Source organism: Elgaria multicarinata, chromosome 7 (assembly GCF_023053635.1).
Source record: "Elgaria multicarinata webbii isolate HBS135686 ecotype San Diego chromosome 7, rElgMul1.1.pri, whole genome shotgun sequence".
In the NCBI taxonomy this organism is placed as follows: Eukaryota; Metazoa; Chordata; class Lepidosauria; order Squamata; family Anguidae; genus Elgaria; species Elgaria multicarinata.
In genome coordinates this window covers 732,018-753,663 of record NC_086177.1, presented here as the reverse complement: position 1 = coordinate 753,663, position 21,646 = coordinate 732,018, and the positions used below count along the sequence as shown (strand labels likewise).

General features: G+C 41.2%; 1 protein-coding gene across 1 annotated transcript in view; it reads right to left on the bottom strand.

Annotated features, from left to right (window-relative positions):
- Window positions 1-21,646, bottom strand: part of POLR3F (RNA polymerase III subunit F) — a 39,159-nt gene that overhangs the window by 6,619 nt on the left and 10,894 nt on the right. The window contains exons 6-8 of the mRNA XM_063130032.1: window positions 8,148-8,291; window positions 7,266-7,373; window positions 1,563-1,754 (exon numbers count right to left, since the gene is read on the bottom strand). Of these exons, the coding sequence (XP_062986102.1) occupies window positions 1,563-1,754; window positions 7,266-7,373; window positions 8,148-8,291 (444 nt within the window). The remainder of the gene's footprint in view (window positions 1-1,562; window positions 1,755-7,265; window positions 7,374-8,147; window positions 8,292-21,646) is intronic.

Sequence of the window (21,646 nt, the reverse complement as noted above, 5' to 3'; positions counted from 1 at the left end):
TGCACATGCGCAGTGGAAGGGGGAGGGTTTCCCGCCCAAAATGCCTTTTAGCTATAGAAAATTCCTGAAGCGGGGCCTCGCACAGGCACCGAGCCCATATGTGTGACTGCACAGAGACCACGAAGAAGAATTACCAGAAATTTTGAAGCTATTGAAAAATCCCGCTTTTTTCTGGGTTTTTTTTTGGGGGGGGGGGAATTCAGAAAAATTGAAATAATGCAATATTAGCACTTTTTACAGATTGAAAGTTACTTTGTTACTTTAGAAACATAAAATGTAATTATGTCCAAGTTGGTTTGGCATAAAATTATTACATTTGGTATATTAAAAGTACAGTGTATTCAAACAATTATTCCAAACTGAATATACTTTTTAATTTTTTTAACCTTTTTGGTAACAAATGGAGCTACAAGCTCCTGAACTGTTAGGAACCTCTTTGGCTTTGCCAGTGTATGAGGAGCAGGCAAAAAATAATTTAAAACAGCAACAGAGGAAACCATCAACATTAGTAACAAAGAAAATTATTTATGTCTTCGTTAGTCCTCCACAGTGTCAAGCAGACATAAAGCCCCCATTCCCATAAAAAGAACAGAAAAAGGAGGGACCAAGATTCAATGAATATGCATGAAATTTAATCAGACTCATTTCCTGAGCTATAGCTATCACTATCAGTTTCAGTCTCTGCTTCAATGGAAGTGCCCCCTAGAGGCAGAAATGCATCTTGCGCTTGCATTTGAGAGTTGTAATCTTAATTTGCGACCTAGGACTTGCTTGTCCTTGGTGCACAGAAATTGTAATAATCTGATACTGTACATAGTTTTTAGAAATCGTTTAGAGAAGTAAATATCTGAACACCTTGTCTTAAAAATTTTATTCATCATGTTAAAATAAAACATTCCATAATCTATTTTTTCTTCATTTTTTTTAGTTTTTCCAATTTTTCGGGGAAAAAAAAGGAAAAAACCAGGGGGAAACCGTTTTTTTTTTTTTTACAGTTATTTTCTAGGCCTTCACATCTCTAAGCCTACCACATATCTACTCAACCCTTGCCCTTATGACATCTAGCAGAAGGGGGTTGACTGGCTGTGCTAAATGCCTCTTCAAGGAGTGATCCCAATGGTCCTGAAAAAGCAAGTTGTATGGCCGCTCCTGAAGAAACCCTTAGGATTGCAGTAATTATTGGCTGGTTGCAAATATTCCTTTTTGGGAGCACTCTCCTAATTCTACTGGATCTTTCGGTAGCTTTCAACATTATCTGTCTTGGTATCTTTCTGGATAGGCTCTTTCGATTGGGAGCACAATAGTTCTGTATTTGATTTGGTCTGAAGGACCAATTACAGAAGGTAGTGCTTGCCCCTATGACATTTAGACCACAACTTTCCATGTCCTCTCTGCTCTTTAAGTGGTTTATGAAGATCCCACAAAGCAATCCTGAGCTATTCAGACTTGGTTGAATGAGGTTCTATTCCTGCTTAAATATTTTACCAAAAGGCTAATCTTATTTGAATGGCTGGCTTACAAGTCATATTAGGTAAAGATCTGGATTCCTGAGAGTAACTTACTGGACAGAGCCCACAAGGTGACCGAACTAAACCAGTAGGCTGTATTATTGGACTGATGGCCCTGTATAGTTTCATATGTCCATCCACACTGCCGGCTGTTGCTTCTTTTGCAACGATGACAGTCATTTCCACCTTTCCATCATATATCAATGTATTTAGAATGGTTTCAATATCCTCCATTGACAATTCCACCTAAAAAAGAATTTGTAAAAAAAAATATGCAAGTAGTATTTTCTAGCAAAGGAAGGACTCTACACAGAAAAGCAGAATGTCATTAACAATGTACAGAATATAAAATTAGTGTAACAGCTGCTGGGAATTAATAATCAGATAGATCTAAAAAGCAGATCAAGCAGAAATTTAAGCAGCATGGAAAATCTCATCTATCAATTACCCAGGGATTTTGCTATAACAAAATCCAAAACCATATGAGTAAAGTAAATAACATTCTAATTATGGAGACCAATAAAACACAAAAGAAATTTGGTGGCGTAGTGGAGACGGAGGGACTAATATTGTCTGGTATAGACTGAATACCAGTTTAAAAATAAAATGTGCATAATCCAGGCAAAGTTAATCACATGCTTAAAACTCTTACAGCAAATTGGGAATGAAACGTGCTTAATTCCAGCTGGACCATGAGACCCATATTGTTGTATTGGAACATGGATCCATGTAGTCCAGCATTCCTTTTCTAACAGTGAACAGCCAGAGGCTTCCAGAACTGCAGAAACAGGAATGAACATCTTCTATGAATTTTCCACTGGCTTAAATAGTGTTACTGTATCAGTGAATTCTGTAGGTTAATTTTACACTATCCTGGTTGAGATGCAATGCTTAACCAAAGTTTAGTGTTACATGAACAGTAGGGATGTGCTCCGCTTCTAATCGGACCGGCGAATTAGAAGCAGAGCGGGGTGCTTCGCCTCCCCTTAAGGCGGAGGTGAAGAGGATTGGGGGGCCAGCAGAGCGTGGCGAAGAGGATCGAGGTGAAGGCAGATCCGGAGCTCCACCGGAAAGGTAAATGGGGTTTACCGGGCCCTGCCGCTGTCGCCACATGGGCAACAGCGGCAGGGCCTGGTAAACCCCCCCTCTTCTCCCTTACCTGCCTCCGTCCGCGGTCCATCGGCTTCTTCAATTGAGCCCACAGTTCAACCAGGAAGTCCAGGCCGCACGGGCTCAATTGAAGAAGCCGACGGACCGCGGACGGAGGCAGGTAAGGCCCCCCTCCCCCTTGGTCCCTTATCGGGCTCTGCCGCCGTCGCCGCACGGGCGGCGACAGCGGCAGGGCCCGGTAACCCTCCCGCCCTCCTCTCCCGGCCTTACCTGGCACCACTCCCCTCCACTGCGGAGCTCTGATTTGGAGCCGGAGCTCCGCTGCGAAGAGGAGCGGAGTATGGGCGGGGCGGGGCGGGGCAGGGCAGGGCGGAGCGGCCCGCGGGGCGGGGCGGGGGGTCCGTGCACACCCCTAATGAACAGCCTGCTAGAACCTCAGGTTTGAGTGAGATTGGAAGCATCTATTTCCAGGTTTAAACAAAGTGTTGTTTGTTGTTACATCTGATAAGGTATATTGTGGTTCATCTCAACCTGGAGTGAGTAACACATGATCCACAGGCCCACTTCCCAGTGTAGCCCCCACCTGTATTTTTTTCTTTTTTTAACAAAAAAAAAGGAGAGAAAAAGGTGACAATTTGCCACCAAAATTCAGCTGAAACTGCTAGAGCAGAGGTCCCCAAACTTTTTGGATCTGTAGCCCATTTGGGAATTTGCAAAACTGCAGCGCGCACCACCACAAAATGGTTCCCATGGAGAATGTGGCTAGTCACAATAAAGGCTGCTGCTAGTCAAAAGAGTGGGGGAGTGGCGAGATAGAGCATAGAGGAAAGATCCGTGTGGATGAAAGAAGATTGTTTGGGGCTAGGAATTAACTTCCCTGAAATTGAATTTGGCCCTTAGGCTGAAAGAGGTTTCCCACCATTGTCATAGCCACCTGGTTGGCCACTGTGAGATGACTGTGGATAATTTTCAGGATATCTACAATTGGGTGTTTTCATTGCTTTAGCATGCATAGTGTTTCAGCCAGGGGGTTCATTTAATGAGTCCCAGGCAGAGCCAGCCTATTTCAATGGGTCTTAGACTGCTTATTATTAGTGCTGGCTTCTAATCCAGCACCACTATATAAAAATATCACACTGTGTACAGGCTTTTATGCCATCTAACAAGTAGAGACACTAGTCCTCTTCTGGTACTCTTCCTACCATGTTCAATGAATGCATAGGAGAGGAGCACCCCAGCCCCACCTGCATCTGTCGCCCTGTATGCCCGGAGGGCAACCATCAGAACAAGGGAGCCTCCTGCATTTATAGAGGCTCTCCACACAAGTGAGAATCCCCTTTCCCCACAAAAAACTCTCATGGATATAGGAGGATCTCCTGTTCAGAATGTCACCCTCCATGCATATAGCGCTACAGATGCAACAACAGTGGGGAGCAGAGCTGGAGTACTCCACATGAACAAGAAAAGAAGAATACTTGAAGGCGGATTCTTAAACCTGAAATCGCTCTGTTACTGTTACTGCTAAAAAGTTTTTCCAAACCTAATGGAATGGCCAACAAATTTCAGTGATGGACATTCTGATTCTATACCTATTTACTAATAAGTACTCAATGAGTCCAGACTCCTATTGTTTGTTTGTTTCTTTTAAGAAAACACCAATTGTTTAAAAAATGATTTTGCTATTCTTAAAATAATTTGATGTATACAATCAGAGTACTCTAGAAATTATTTTATTACTGTGGTGGGATTGGACCTTACAGCTGGCTGGTAGAAAATAATGGCTGGCTACTAAGACATAACCTGGTTCCAAATCATTTAGGGCCTTAAAGGCTAATACTACCACCTTAAACCATTTCTGAACTATCTTTGGAGTCACCTCTATTAAAAGGTGACTCATTTGTTTAACCTCCATTTATTTATTTATTTATTTGTTTGTTTATTACATTTATATACCACCCCACAGCCGAGGCTCTCTGGGTGGTTTACAACATCAAAAAAGCCTGAAGTATTTTGGTTTCAATAAGCAGCTAGTCAGGAAAGGGGAAGAGGTCCAGAAAGTAGTTTCATAAGATGATATTTTCAAGTGGAGATTGATGGTAAAAAATAGGGTGTCAGATACAGAGCTGCAATTCACCTGAAAAGCCAATTATCTATAGTACCAGTGAAGAACATACTAGGGCTGTGCACGGACCCCCGATCCGCTCTGGATCCCGATTCTCAACTTCCGGATCGGGTCTGCTCCACCCCATGTCAATCCGCCTATGGTCTGCTCCGCTCCGCTGTGGGGCTCCAGATCCGGATTGGAGCGCTGTTTCCCCCCATAGACTTGCATTGAAAATGTCAAACACCTATAACTTTTTTAGATTTAAAGTTAGAAACATCAAAATGGGCACCATGAGAGCTTCCACCTAGATCCTTATTCATGCCCATTTTGGAGGCAATCCGAGCATGCCCTGATTTTGGGAGGATTTTGAAAGTTTTAACCCTCAACCCTAACCCCAATTAACAAAAATGCATACATCTCCGTCACTTTTAAAGTTAGAAACATCAAAATGGGCACCATGAGAGCTTATAAATGGATCCAGATTCATGCCCATTTTGAAGGAAATCCAAGCATGCCCTGATTTTTGGAGAATATTTGAAAAATCCCCATTTTCAGAAATGCATGTATCTCTGTCATTTTTCCACATACAGACCTCTAAGTGGGCACCATCAGAGCTTCCACATTAATCCTTATTCATGCCCATTTTGAAAGGAATCCAAGCATGCCCTGATTTGGGGGGGATTTTAAAGATATATCTAAATAAGAATCTTCATCTCAGGTTAAACACTTCAAAAATGGACACACGGAACTTCCAGAAATCTTAAATAGGGCGAGCGCAGCAGCAATGCAGCTGCCTTTTCATCACGAGGAAGGACTAATGCCCTGATGCAAGAGACACACAAACCGGCCCTGTGAGGCGAGCACAGAGGAGGAGAGGAAGCAGGCGGCTATGCCCCTGTAGCACTGGGAGCAAGCGTGCCATAGGCTTGTGGTGGTGTTGACCCACACAGTCCATCTACATCTCCCAGGAACCAGGAGGGCAGAGGGGCAGGCAGAGAGGTGCTACACAATGTACGACTATGCCATAGATCTATGGGGAAGTAAGTCCCAGCAGATCCCAATACACCACAATGACAGCACCCAGGCAGAGGTGGGAATGCGGGCATGCAGCAGACATTTCTGCAGGCACAAGTAAGTGCGCCAAGGATTGTTTCCAGGCCATTCAAAGCCAGCAATGCAAACCGGCCCTGTGAGGCAGGAACAGCAGAGAGAGATGCCTTTTGCATCCCATAACTAATAGAGGGCTAGGAGGATAAGAGTAAAGCTTTGTGTTCCTTCCCTCAGAGTTGATTGACTGCACTGTGATCACAGCCATTATTAAACAACAACAATAATAACAATAATAGCAGTACTAATAATAATCGTCACAACAACAAGAAGTTGAACCATAATGAAAAGCCTGCCTGACTTCACTGAAGAAGGAAAGCCAGGAGAACTTTGGCTATGGGGCGGTATGAATTTAATAAATAAATAAACAAACAAACAAAGGAGGGGTAGAATTAAAAGCAGCAGTGTTGCTAATAATCACAACAACAAGAATTTTTTTAAAAGGCTGTGTCTGACTTTATTATCAGTAAGGGGAAAGTGGACGTGCCCAGCAGGACAAGGGACTGTGCCACCACTCATTTGGCCGGTCCTGTCTAGGTACCTGCCTTTGAGAAGCCACGTCACACCTCAACTCGCGCAACTCATTGGCTTTTCCACTGGCTTCCCTTTGGAGGGTTCTGATGACCCCCAAGACAGGGCAGTGTGCACTGGGCACGTCCACATGCCGTATGGACATCATCCCCTTCCACCGCTTCTATCCAGTTGTCCACCAATGTTATGGTGGGTACCTTGCAGTGGTGTGTTGCCTATCTGTTATTTTACTTAGTATATGATTTAAGGTTGTGTGTGTGAGTTTACTGGGGCTACTGCTTCAAAACACGGAAAAAAGTCCGATCCAAAGACAAGAAAGTAAAGTTACTAAGTATCCTGTTTTGCTTATCCCCCCCCCCCACGCAACATTGGGATTGGAGGATGCTTCACATCAGGTGATCACTTATCACAATTGGGAGTTGAATCTGTCAATCAAGGGTGAAAAAAAGAGCTTCCCCCCTCCCGTTTTACCCATTCTATAAAAATTAATAGCAAGCAAACTGCACAACGAAAAATTATGAAAATCAACACAAATGGCCACCAATCATCATTCTCTATGCACAGTAATTTTCAGGGATGTAGTTTTAAAAACAAAAAAGTTATATGCGCTTTTTTCGCCCAATGCAATCCTATGGGGGAAATGTTCCAAAGTGGCGGGCGGAGCCTCACGAGTAAGCGGATCGCTCCGCAAATGGGCAGCCCACTTTGCGATGCTTCGCTAAGCCCCTGACTCGCTTAACATCCACCTTTAACAGAGGCGAATCAGGCCTCTCCGATGCCGCTTCTACGACCCGAAACGAAGCGGAGCACAGCCCTAGAACATATCATAAGCATAATTTTGCAAAGGATACCATACTGTTCCCTGAGTAGAAAAGAAAAGGGAAGAAGTACAACTATTGGCTCACCTTACTGATGCCTAACTCACTGATGTATTTCCACACCTCATGAGATGATGCAAATGAGCTGTTTCTCTGTATCATGGGGTTCTGTTTGCTTTCTCGAGCTGCTTCAGCCTATAAAATAAAAATGGAAACAAGATATGATAGGAAGGTAGCCTACATTTGTGAAGAATGTAGATTATTCATATTCTAGATTATGATTTTAGAGACGTTCATTGCATTCAGAAAGTGTTTTAACCAAATGTTTGCCAGTATGAAATGATACTGTTTATTTTTACTGTTGTGTTTTAATTATGTTTAATTGGGTTTTTTAAATGTTTTGATAAGGACTCTGTTTTTTTCTGTATTTTATTGTTAGCCACTTTAAGATTCATTTTTGTCAGAAAACGGTATACAAATGTAATAAATAATCAAGGCAGCATTCCTATATATGCTTACGTGGGACTAAGCTCCACTGCATTGTGCTTTAATTCCAGATTACATTATGAGTATGCTGTTGACCCTCGCACCACCACCCCAAATTCCTGTTTAAAACAAATGTAGACTGTAGAAGAGTCGCAGCAAAAAAATCATTATTCTGAACTAGTGACAGCCCCATCGTGACCACATACATGTGGGGACAGAGCCCCTTGAGCAATGCATCCTCAAAGGATGGTCAATGGAGGCTGAGCAATCATCAGGGAAGTAGACAGATTTTGTCCCGATTGCAGAGATATCCCAAAGTGTGATACTTCCTCTCCTGCCTGTTTTCCAGTTCATGCAACCTTGCCAGCCAAGAAATAGTCAAAGAAAACTGCGGAAGAGTCCCTCCTTTAAGTTCTTGGTATTGCAACCATGACATTTCACAAAGAATTATGAACTAAACAAGATCATAGATAGCTGACTTACCTTAGTCTGTAGGAACTTAAAACATTGTTGGTTTAGCACCTCTACAAATTCAGATTCGAAGTCTTGGTCACTATACCAAGCTCCTCCTGTCACAGAACGATCGGGCTGGAGGTTGTATAACATATACACTTTCTTCTTGGAAGCCTATTGAATGAATTGTACAGGTTTGGTCAAATATTTTCCTTCTTTAAGAGAAAGTAACATTGGTGCTTACTGTGGCGTGACACCCCACAAGTCAATTCCAAATGTATGTCTGCAGTTTGTAAGTCTGTGGTTTGTAGAATGTTGGCCTGAGTGGGCGGAGTTAGAATGTCTTGGGAGGGGGGAGGAGTGATATATATAAGGGAATGACTGAGGGGATTGTGAGTTCTAGTTCTTTTCAGAAGTTATTTTCAGGGAAACTTTTCAGGGAGACTTGTTAGGTACTCTTAGAGTCTATAGTGCTCTCTGTGTTTATGGTACTTAAGTTCTGGGAAATTTGAGGGTCAGTGTAGTGCGTGGTGTCTTTAGGGTGTGGTGTGCACGTAGTGGAAGTATATTAATCAATACTGATAATAAAGGAAGTTCAAGAGTGATTGTGTGAGAAAAAGGAAAGCGCGAATGTGAATGAGTGACAGGATTGTATGAAAGGTTTCAAAAAGGTTTTTAAATGTTGTTATTTGAAACAAAGCTTATGAACTTTTAAAAATAAATTTTAATTTTGTTTTTAAAACTACCACAAAAATCCCACGTGTCTGTTTGGCATTTATCATCTTAAGTTTACACATATAACACCCACTCTGACAATCATTCACCTAAGCAGATATAACTCACAGCGCATTATTATATATATTAAAATCCTTCTCCATTTTAAACCCTTTTATCCCTTGCCTCAGGCGTATCAAGCGGTGGTGCTTAGCTTGAGCAGGGAGTAGCCTCGGCCAGGTCTGGTGTTCAGAGCCTGTGTCACCCCATAAGTGGTGGCAGACGTGAGGTCTGGTGTTAAGAGCCTGTGTTGTGGCATAATAGGTGGTGGCAGCGTCGGGATCCAAAGTAGACTCTGTTCATTTATAGTGACAGAAGTCAAAAAGGATTTTATTTGTGAACAGGACAGAGGGTGGTTACCGTAAAGCACCTCGGGGCTCCTTAGCTGTGAAAGTTACATATTACCTAAGTCAGAGGTTGCGCTGATACAATTCTCTGACAGGATATTTTTGTCTGTGGTGAGATACATATTATAAAATATCAAGTTTACCACTCCTGACCTCAATTGAAAACTCCCAGTACCATTTTATTTATTAAGGTTAAGTCTCTGTCTGATAAAAATGGAAATCTTAGCTTTGAAGAAAGATGCCCTTTCAGACAGATGTAAACGTTTAAATTTGCCAACTGAAGGAAAGTCAGTTGATGAAATTAAATGGGCTCTTATAGAATATTACAGAGTTCATGCTGCAGTTGAAACTGAGGTAAATCCTCTGAGGCAAGTGCCTGTAGAAATGTCTCCTCAATACATTCAGCTAGAAAGAGAAATTAGAACAACAAAGAGAACAACGAGAAGCTGACAGACAAATTGAATTGGAAAAAATAAAACAAAGAGATAGAGAATTAAAACAGCAAGAGGCTGATAGAGAATTGAAGAGAGCTGAGTTGGAACAACAAGAAAGGCTGAGTGAAGCAGAAATAAGATTGAGGGGAAAAGATAGAGAGCTGGAGCTAGAACGAATTGCTTTGGAAAAGAGAAAATTTGAGCGGGAAGATCAGAGAATTGAGGAAGGGGCTAGACCTCCCAAATTATCTCCTAAAGACTTTACCCCTTATGTTGGGCAAGTTCCCCAAATTTTCTTCAATACCTTTGAAAAGGCAGCCATGATGTGGGAAGTAAAGCCACAAGATTATATGCAGTTTATCCCTAACTTGATCAAGGGAGACCTGGCTGAAATTTATAACAGTTTTCCTGTGGGGGAAGCTTTAGATTTTGCCTCATTTAAAACAGCAGTTTATAAAAGATTTCCCTATGGGCCTGAGTATTTCCAGAAGAAATTTAGAAGCCTTAATGCTGTGTCATCCAAATCTTTTGTGGAGTTGGGACACAAATTAGCAGATCATTTTGAGAAATGGATCACCTATGCTGAGGTGAAAACCAAACAAGATTTAGTTGATCTGATGATTAAAGATCAATTAATTTTTCAAATCCCTCAAGAAATAAGATTGCTGGTAAGAGATAGAGACCCAAAAACTTATCAAGATGCAGCTTCCCTGGCTGATCAATTTTCCTTAAACCGGGGCTATCATATGACCAGCAAGTCTACTAAAGAAAATAATATTAAACCAGGGTATAAACCTAATGGGGGTAAAAAGGAAGCTGAGGTAAATAAAAATCAGTTGCCAACAGAAAAGGCGGGAAACACCACCAAACCTATGTTTGGAAATACAGACCTCACATGCAATCATTGTGGGTTGGTGGGGCATATTAGACCACAATGTCCCAGGCTGAGGGAAGAGAAAAGTACCTCAGTAAAGAGAGTGGATATAAATAAAGATGCTGAACATTCCCAAAGTTCCCAGTGTTACACATTAGTGTGGGAAGATGTTTTAATAAAAGGTAAAAAGCATAAAGCTATTCTAGATACTGGAGCTTGTTTATCTCTGATTAGAGCAGATCTGGTGATGAGGGAGGAGATTATTCCTCACAGAAAAATTAACATCAAACCTGTGACAGGGCCCATAATTGAAATTCCTGTGGCCGAGATGGAAGTTACATGGAGGGGAGTCACAGGGAAATGTATTTTAGGTGTTAATTCCTGTCAGGAGGAACCTCTAATCCTAGGTACTGATATCATGGGGTTAGAAGGTAGGAAAGTGTTTATTATTACACGCTCACAAGCAGCAGTGGAAGGCTTGTCAGAGAATTGTAGCGAAACTGGAGATGCTGAGGGCATGCCTCTGCAGTTGCCTAGCAACCCAGCTGAAGGAACTGCTGAGCCAAGAAACATCGTTGCAAAAACTGATACCACGTTTGCTTTAAACACAGGAAATGATCCCAGCTTGGAAGTTTTAAGATCCAAAGCTGAGGCACAAGAAACCTCTTTTAGTGCACTCAGAAAGAACAAGTTTTCTGGGATTGTGGACTCCTATACCAAAAGTGGTTGCCCAAGAAGAAACAAAGAAATTGGGGGGCTGAAAAGCAGCTTGTGGTACCAATACCATATAGGGACCAGTTGCTGAAATTAGCTCACGACTCCTTTTTGGCAGGCCACATGGAGATAGGAAAAACTCAGAAAAGGTTGATGACTAATTATTACTTGCCAAAGATTTTTAGGGAAGGCACAGAGTTTTACAAGTCCTATGAGAGTTACCAGAGGGTGGAGAAAAGTAGGGACAAGGTCAAGGCTCTCCTAAATCCCCTACCACTTACCAACCAACCCTTTTTAAAAATAAGACTGGACCTGGTAGGACCCTTCCCTAGACCTACACGGATGGGGAAAAGGTTTCTATTGATCATTATAGATTTTGCCACAAAGTTCCCAGATGCTGAAGCCCTTAGAAAAGTTGATGCCTTGTCAGTGGTAGAAGCCCTATTAAAAATCTTTTGTTGCTGGGTTTTTATCCATAAAATTTGGAGTGATCAAAGCTCAGTTTTGTTTTCTAATGAAATGAGATGTTTGTGGAGGTGTTGCGGTGTCAAACATACAACATCCACTGCTTTCCACCCCCAAACAAATGGGCTAGTTAAAAAATTCAATGAAAAGAAAGAAGTTATAGAGCTGGCACACACAGGTTTGGCTGGAGCCCAAACCAGGCAGAAAACTTGGTGTGATGAGGGGACTCGAGACCGGAACTTTAGAATAAGAGTTGAAGTCATGGTCTTCTTTCCCAGGAAGAGTGGTCAGCTCAAGGCTGTTTGGGAGGGACCTTGCATTGTTCAGGATAAGACTGGAGCCCATCCCACTATTGAGTCATCTACTTGTGGGGTGGATAGAGGAGTACCAGAAGCAATAAAAGAGAAGTTTGTTCTGACCTCGGACGCTTCGGAGGTCAGAATTAGAGCCATGCTGATGCAGACAGTGGACAGTGTGAGACATCTCGCGGCCTATTTCAGCGTGGAATGGACAGAGATAGAGAAGAGCTGTTCTGCTGTCCAGAAAGATTGTTTGGCCATCGTTTGGGCTATGGACAGAGTCGGGGCATGCGTAGAAGGACAGCGGTTCATCATGAGAGCATATCGTCGAGCGCTGTTGTGGCTGCAACCCATAGAAAGCTACAACCAACTTTTGCAGCAGTGGTCGTGGCGGATCTGGAGCTTCAACGTGGAGATCCAGCATGTGGCAGGTCGGGAGAACATCATCGCGGATGGACTGTCTCGCCAGGAATCGTCCAGTTCACCAGTAAAGTGAGACTTTGTTGTGGACATTGTGATGCTCCTAGACTTTAAAATTGGAGCCAAAAGGTGGACTAATAAAAATGTAGTTCTTATGCTTAGTTTGATTTGCCAAGAGGTTTGTATGTATATATATATATTGTTATTACTATTAATTGTTATGTATAAATGTTTAACCATTTTATTTCCCCAAACCCTATGTACAGGTCCAGGTATTAAACCAGCCCCATACTCGGGTTTTATAAAAAAGGGGGGGAATATGTGGCGTTACACCCCACAAGTCAATTCCAAATGTATGTCTGCAGTTTGTAAGTCTGTGGTTTTTAGAATGTTGGTCTGAGTGGGCGGAGTTAGAATGTCTTGGGAGGGGGGAGGAGTGATATATAAGGGAATGACTCAGGGGATTGTGAGTTCTAGTTCTTTTCAGGAAAAGCTTTTCAGGGAGACTTGTTAGGTACTCTTAGAGTCTATAGTGCTCTCTGTATTTATGGTACTTAAGTTCTGGGAAATTTGAGGGTCAGTGTAGTGCATGGTGTCTTTAGAGTGTGGTGTGCATGTAGTGGAAGTATATTAATCAATACTGATAATAAAGAAAGTTCAAGAGTGATTGTGTGAGAAAAAGGAAAGTGCGAATGTGAATGAGTGACCGGATTGTATGAAAGGTTTCAAAAAGGTTTTTAAATGTTGTTATTTGAAACAAAGCTTATGAACTTTTAAAAATAAAATTTAATTGTTTTGTTTTTAAAACTACCACAAAAATCCCACGTGTCTGTTTGGCATTTATCATCTTAAGTTTATACATATAACACCCACTCTGACAATCATTCACCTAAGCAGATATAACTCACAGCGCATTATATATATTAAAATCCTTCTCCATTTTAAACCCCTTTCTCCACATAGTTTGGAGGAAGGTGGTTCTTATCCCTTGCCTCAGGGGTACCAAGTGGTGGTGCTTGGCTTGAGCAGGGAGTAGCCTTGGCCGGGTCTGGTGTTCAGAGCCTGTGTCGCCCCATAATACGTGGTGGCAGACATGAGGTCTGGTGTTAGGAGCCTGTGTCATGGCACTTACCATGAAGGTTTCTTCTTGTTGGAGCACAGGGTGAGTGGGCTCTCCCCATCAAGCTCAAGAGGCACGGAAAACACATTATGATTCATTTTTGCTATTCTTCATTTCATAGAACGCCCCTTCTCTTCATGCTTATGGAGAAAATCCTGACAATAACTAATAGCTGTCAGAACATTAGATGAGAGAGAGAGAGAGAGAGAGAGAGAGAGAGAACGAACTTATTTGGAAGGGGTGTGTATTATGGCCTGAAGTGAATTTATTTATGTATCAAGAGACAACCACTAAAATGCAAGAAAGAGTAGGTCTGGGATACTTTCTGCGCACCAAGAAGAATAAGCTTTCATGGTAAGTATCAATGTTCCTTTCTCTATTGGTGTGGCAGAGTATTCAGAGTGGGAGATGAAAATATAGGGCAATAGCCTGGGTGGGACAATGGCTATTTCTCCTCATGCTGAGAGCACTTTCTGCAGCACTCTCCAGCCAAATGCAGCCTATACAGATACATAGGTATCCAGTTTTTAGTGTTTTGTGAATGTATTTGTCAAAGGCCAAACAGCAGTTCTGAGATCAGGGTGTTTAAACGCAGAGCTACTGAGGTGGCAGCTGTTTTGGTGGAGTGTACTGAATGTGCAAAAAGGACAGGGATATACTGTACATAGCATTTTTTTCTCATGGAAATGGGATGAAAGGAGACCAAGACAATGCTTATCTAAAGGAGGATGTGTGTTGGATATATATCTTGAGCATTCTGAAAATGTCTACAATGCCCTAATGAGCTCTGAAGAGTGAAAAGGTTTGAAACTAAAGAAGCAATGATGGATTCCAACCACAACAATAATAATGTATTTCTCTCCCTTTAGATTCCTTTATGTGGGGAACAACATAAGTACATAGAATCATAGAATAGCAGAGTTGGAAGGGGCCTACAAGGCCATCGAGTCCAACCCCCTGCTCAATGCAGGAATCCACCCTAAAGCATCCCTGACAGATGGTTGTCCAGCTGCCTCTTGAAGGCCTCTAGTGTGGGAGAGCCCACAACCTTCCTAGGTAACTGATTCCATTGTCGTACTGCTCTAACAGTCAGGAAGTTTTTCCTGATGTCCAGCCGGAATCTGGCTTCCTTTAACTTGAGCCCATTATTCCATGTCCTGCACTCTGGGAGGATCAAGAAGAGATCCTGGCCCTCCATGTGACAACCTTTTAAATATTTGAAGAGTGCTATCATGTCTCCCCTCAATCTTCTCTTCTCCAGGCTAAACATGCCCAGTTCTTTCAGTCTCTCTTCAAAGGGCTTTGTTTCCAGACCCCTGATCAGCCTGGTTGCCCTCCAACAAATCAACACATCTTAAAAATTATTGATTTTACATTCATCTGGGTAGGCCTGCCGGAAAATGCTAGCCTTTAAAACTATCTTAAATTCACAGAGAGAGAGAGTTAATTTTACAAATCTCCTCCGGCAGGCCATTCCACAATCTGGGAGCGACAGAAGAAAAGGTCCTCCGGGTAAAAGTTGTTAGCCTAGTTTCGGCTGACTGAAGTAAGTTCTCCCCAGAGGACCTGAGTGTGCCGGGTGGAATGTATGGGAGAAGGTGATCCAGCAGGTAACCTGGACCCAAACCGTGTAGGGCTTTAAAGGTAATGACCAACACTTTGTACTTTTCCCAGAAACTAATTGGCAGCTAGTGGAGTGATTTTAATGTTGGGGTAATATGCTCACCCCTAGATGTACTAGTGACCAACCTGGCTGCTATATTTTGAACTAATTGAAGTTTCCAAACTAGGTACAATGGTAGCCCTATGTACAGCGCATTGTAGAAGACGGGCCTTGAGGTTACCAGCTACTGTCTTTAAGTCTTCCAACTCTAGAAAAGGGCACAGCTGGCTCAACAGTAGATGCTGATAGTAGGCACTCCTGGCCATCACATCTATCTCGACTGTCATTTGGAGCGCCGGAACCAGGAGCACCCCCAAACTGCAAATTCAGTCTTTCGGGGGAGTGCAGCCCCATCCAGAACTGGTTGACACACCTCCAAACACAGGTCAGAGCTCTAGACAGCAAGCACCTCCATCTTGTCTGGATTCAGCTTCAGTTTGTTTTTCCTCATCCAGCCTATTACTGCCTTCAAGCATTCATCCAGAACAGACACACTATCCTTAGCTGATGCTGTTATCGGAGGCATAGAGAAATATATTTGGGTGTCATCAGCATACTGATAGCACCCCGCCCCATGCCTCCGGATGATCTCGCCCAGTGGTTTCATGTAGATGTTAAACAGCATTGAGAATAGAATGGTGCCTTGTGGTACGCCATACAACAGCTCCTTCTTTGAGGAGCAGCTATCCCCAAGCATCACCATCTGGAACCTACCCAAGAGGTAGGACCAGAACCACTGGATCAGTGCCCCCGATTCCCAAACCCCATAGGCATTCCAGAAGGATACCATGGTCGATGGTATTGAAAGCCACTGAGAGGTCCGGAATACCAGCACGGACAAACTAGTCATGTCAATACTCATAGTCCAAGAGCCAGAGCAGGATTTATTTACCCGAAGAGTGCAAAAGCTTCGTGAATACTTTTTGTTTATATATGACATAAGTATCTCAGAAAAGTGAGTCTTACAAAATTCCAGTGGTGGGGGGCTGCATTATGACATCATCAATATGGCTGCCGCGCTATTATTAGTTGCCATATTTAAATATGCATAACTTCTCACCCTTTTATGCTACAGAGATGAATTTTTTTCTGAAATGTTTCAAATACTTTTTGACAAATACTTTTTGTAATTACAAATTTTTGTTAACTTCATTAGTTTTGGAGATAATTTCATTTTAATATATAAAATCAGTGTTCACATTGGTTACTTGTGACATTTAACCATGATTTACTCAAAAGCTATACAACTTTTGAAAGAATACTCAATAACAAAAAAGTTGCATTTTTAATGAGGATTAAGACAATGTATAATAATTCATAATTCATTCTTTTTCATGATTTCAACGAGTTTAACTTTTCCCTGTCTTGCAAATGCAGCTGTGAAATAAGGCCCTGTAAAACAAGGCCTCTACCAGATCATGTCCAAGCTCCTCTGTAATACAAGTTACATTGATCATCCTTCTGCTGTTGTTAGAAGACACTCCATAATCAAACCAAACCTGAAAGTTTAGGAAGTGCTTTTGATGGCAAATTAACAAAACCAACACATCAGTGTCATTTGCTCTAACCAGGATATTCTTTACCGGTGATGTATGCTGGATGTGCCAAATAATCCTTGTGCCTGCCTCTTGATGATGGCAAGCAAGATCAGGCACCACTGTTGCCTCAACACTGACATCCTTGCTGGTGTATTTGTAACACTGAGGCCATAGCTAGACCTAAGGTTTATCCCTGGATCGTCCAGGGGTCAAACCTGTTCATCTAGGTGACACACAGGGGATCCAATGCTCAGGCAGGGGTGAACCCTGGATGATCCCAGGATAAACCTTAGGTCTAGCTGTGGCCATAGTCTCTGCTCTGACAAAGAGAATTTTGCCTGCCAGAAGTGAAGCATACTTCTGATTTTTCCACACATTGCATAGGAAAGATATAAGGGGTGTTTTAAACTGCTCATTCCAAAGTGCATCAACTGCCTTTTTTTTGGGGGGGGGGTGTTTTCTGAACTGCACCTGTTACTTTGATGTCACTAGTTGGTACAGTTGTTCGCCATTCATGTTCACAATTTTTTATACTTTGATAGCCATAAGTGTCAAACACCAGGTTAATAGTAAATAAGGAAAAAGGTAAAGGAGGAAGTATAGTCTTAAAAGGGTTAATGAGCGAAATATATAAAATATTGTTCGAAAAGGGGCTAATGGATAGCTCAGGAAAAACGGTATGGGAGACAGATTTGAAGGTACAAATAGGGCAACAGAGCTGGGAGGGACTGTGGAAACAAAGAGTGTTGAGAAGTATGTCAGTGAGAATAAAAGAGAATTACTTTAAAATTTTGTGGAGGTGGTACCTAACCCCGATTAGATTGAATAAGATAGATAATCAGCATTCAGCAAATTGTTGGAGAGGTTGTGAGGAAAAAGGAACGTATTTACATATGTGGTGGGAATGCAAATATGTACAAAGATTATGGAAGATGGTGTTTTTTGAAATTGAAGAAATAGTGGGAATGAAAATAGAACAAACACCAAAAATTGCATTACTGTCACTATTTGAAGATTTAAAATGTGGAAAAGAAATTAAAGAATTGATGTCGAGTTTGCTGACTGCAGCACGATTGATGGTAGCTAGGAACTGGAAGATTCAGGGGGAATATTCTATTGAAGAATGGTATAGAGAAGTTTGGGATATAGCTATTAATGATAAATTGACTTGTAATATTAACTGGAGGAAAGGTATAACCAAAATAAATGAGTTTGAAGGAATTTGGAAACAGTTCCTAATATTTGTGTTTTCTAAGGGAAGAGGGAAACCGCCAGCGGAAGAAAGCATGAGATTTTGGAAGCAGGAATAGATCCCGAGTTGGGGGGTGCACTTATATGTTAAGAATGGTTATACTGTATGATAGGATAGGTTATAGATAATATTTACTTAATATATATGTATTCAACATTTATTCAAAATGTATGTAGTATGTTGTGTTGTTGTTTCTTTTTGTAAGATGTTTATTTTGTGTTTAAAAAAAAAAAAAAAGAGAATGAGTTACTAGAGTGCTTTATGCCTGGACCACCTTGAGAAAGTGCATATATGACTTCCGGGGATTCAGTTCCTAGGTTGAGAAATTTCAGGAGATACACCGTCATCCATCGAGCATAGTTCAGCTTCTTGCCTGAGAAAAGGGCTGGAATCATTTTCTCCATGGCATCCACATATATTTCAAGGTTACTTGTCCTAGAGGCTCTGATGAAGAATTTGTAGATGTTAACTAAATCAATGCACTATTGATAGAACTGAGCTAGTTTTCCATGAAATCCTGATCTTGTTTTTACTTTGAATTCATTGAACTCATCATACACTTGCTTTATATTTGAGCTTTCAATAAACTTTCCCAAAAATATCTTGAGAAAGGTCATCATTTAGTTTTTCACCTGATCTTGAAGTTCTTCTAATGTACTATTTTGTAGTTGTTCTATAAACTTCTGGAAAAGGCAGCTTTCGAGAGACAAGGAAAGTAAGATGTGTACTCGTTTACATCTGTTGAAATGCTTTCCTCCGAGAAATGCCAGAATTTCGCCCCCTGAAAGAATATAGTCAATCCCTGAACTTTCGAGATAGTATCCAACAACGCCAAAGTAGGCTAACTGTATTTGGAATGATGCAAAGAGATTGTCAAAGTGAGGGCTTTCTTGATTTTGGATCATGATTGCAGGTTTAGCCACAGCCAGATTGTAATGAACCAAGATTTAAGACTCTCCACACTCAGCAGCTACTTGCTGTGATACCTTCATAGTGAAGTAAGATACAGTCTATTTATGAAGAAAACAACACCTAAGATCCAGTCTAAGGCATTCTCCAAAGTTAAAGGGATTGACCCAACAATGCTGCCTCCATCTAAACCTGCTTTGATCCAAAAGATTAAAAGAAGCAATTCAGTGTCATGGCTGTGGAAACAAGCAGATTGTAGAAAACCTAACGACCGCCTAGATCCTGCTGAACATGGCTGGGACTTGGAAAACGGCAGGTACCACATAAAATGGTACGATGGTCCAGCACTCCCTGAAAATCTTGAAACGGCCACAGAAGAGGACAGTGAAAAAGAAGACTAGGAAAGTGATTTTGATAGTGATGATAGCAGTTCCAATGAAAGTGAAGAGGACATCCGATGAAATTTATTTGTTAACCCTTCTCACAGAACATAGTTTTTATTTTGTAAAATGTAAATTTTTGCTGAAGATTTTAAAAATATTTGTAAAAAACAATTCAACCTAATAAATTGTCTTTTTAAACATTTCATCATACTCATCCTGTTTGAAATTTTGTAAAGAACATATGAACATGTTCAACTGTAAAAATCATGGTTTAACATGTTCAAAATGATCTGTGCATCAGATCGAGAGATATTTAGGTTGGATGCTTTTGAAATGAAAGCCCTGTAAGATAAACTGTAAAATCATACAATTCTGAGAAAGTGGTCGTATAACGAGATATCACTCATAATTCCGTAAGTGTTGGGGTGAACCCCATGTTATTATACATTTTCTTAATCCTCATTAAAAAATGCACCTTTTTTGTTATTGAATATTCTTTCAAAAGTGAACATTGATTTTATATGTTCAAATGAAATTATCTCCAAAACTAATGGAGTTAACAAAAATGTGTAATTACAAAAAGTATTTGTCAAAAAGTATTTGAAACATTTCAGAAAAAAAATTCATCTCTGTAGCATAAACGGGTGAGAAGTTATCATATTTAAATGTGGCAACTAATAATAGCACGGCAACCATATTGATGATGTCATAACGCAGCCCCCCACCACTGGAATTTTGTAAGACTCACTTTTCTGAGATACTTATGCCATATATAAACAAGAAGTATTCACGAAGCTTTTGCACTCTTCGGGTAAATAAAACCTTCCTGGCTCTTGGACTATCAGGCGTTGATCATCCATTAAGTCGACCATAGCTGTCTCAACTCCATATCCCACTCTGAAGCCAGTTTGAAATGGGTCTAGAAAATGTGCATCATCCAAGACCGCTTGGAGTTGGAAGGCAACTGCCCTCTCCACCCTGCCCCCAAATGGAAGATTTGATATGATCTGTGAAAAAGTGTATTTAACCTTTGGGATAAAGGATTGATCCAGTCGTCACTCAGTTCTTAGGAAAATGCATAGCAGGTATTTTGCCATAACACATAATAAGTGTTATTATTCAACACTCTACATGCATATATTATTGCAACTAAACAAGTTAGTTTTGATTTTGAATGATAGAAGCCTTAGTGACATCTATTTCAATGGTTCAAAAGAAGACATGAAAAGTTTGCAGAGTTTTTAGTGGAGGAATCTGTGAACTGTTGAGCAGGGTTATTCTGCAAGGGAATCTCTGAGAGTGAGGGTGCTGATTGAACTATCACATGACTTTGATAGTGTGGAAGAGAGGGTTGAAGCCTGTTTTCTGAGAGTGTTGGGTCTGAGCCCCTATCTTACAGGCCCAGTTGAAGAAAGGCTAGAGTTTCTTTGAGTACAGGCACTTGGTAGTCCATTTTCTTTTACATGCCCTTGTACAGGGCTTCCTGGAAGATATTAGAGTCTTGATGACAACCTGTTGCATAGCTGAATTTTATAGAGTGTTTTGGTTCAATCACCATGCTGAATCTGAATGAGCTACTGGGCTTTAGGCAGGCTTGATTTGTCAGGGAGGAACTGCAGCTGCACTGTGAATAGGTGGATTATCTCTGAGAACCAAAGTCTGCTTGGCTAGAAAGGTGCTATAAGAATTACTGATTCCCATTCATGCCTGAGCTTGTGAAGGACTCTCCCCAGAAGAGGGAATGGGAGAAAGATTTATAGGAGGTCTGGTGGCTATGTTTATGATAGTGTGTCCTCCTATTAGGTATTTTCCAGTTTATTGGTGAGGTGAAGAAGTCCATGCTTATTGGTCTGAACTGTCTCTGAATTTCTCTGAGACTCCATTCCAAAGGATCAATCTGCTGGAGACATACAGTAGCAAGTATACTTTGGTATTGTATATACCCCTGACGTTATGAGCTGCAATGGGTAGCAAATTGGTCTCAGCCCAGGTTAGGGTCACATCTAGATGCAAAGTGCTGATCTTTATTTTATATCTTTGAGGGTTGCTATTTCATTATTGCTGTTATTTTAAGTGGTTTATGCTGCTATTTTAGTTAATTGTATTCTACATGTTATTGCTTTAGTTTTATCTTGTAACTACACTGAGAAGGCTTCTCATTAAAAGGCAGTATAAAAATATTTTAAATAATAAAAGAATGACCCAATTCCCTCTTGCATGTTAACATGTTAGATGAAACATGGCTACCAATGGCAGCTGGACTGTGCAGAGCTCTAGTCAACTGATGCTATGTTTAGACATTTGTGCTGTGTTTTTATTATGAGGACCTTGGGCAGG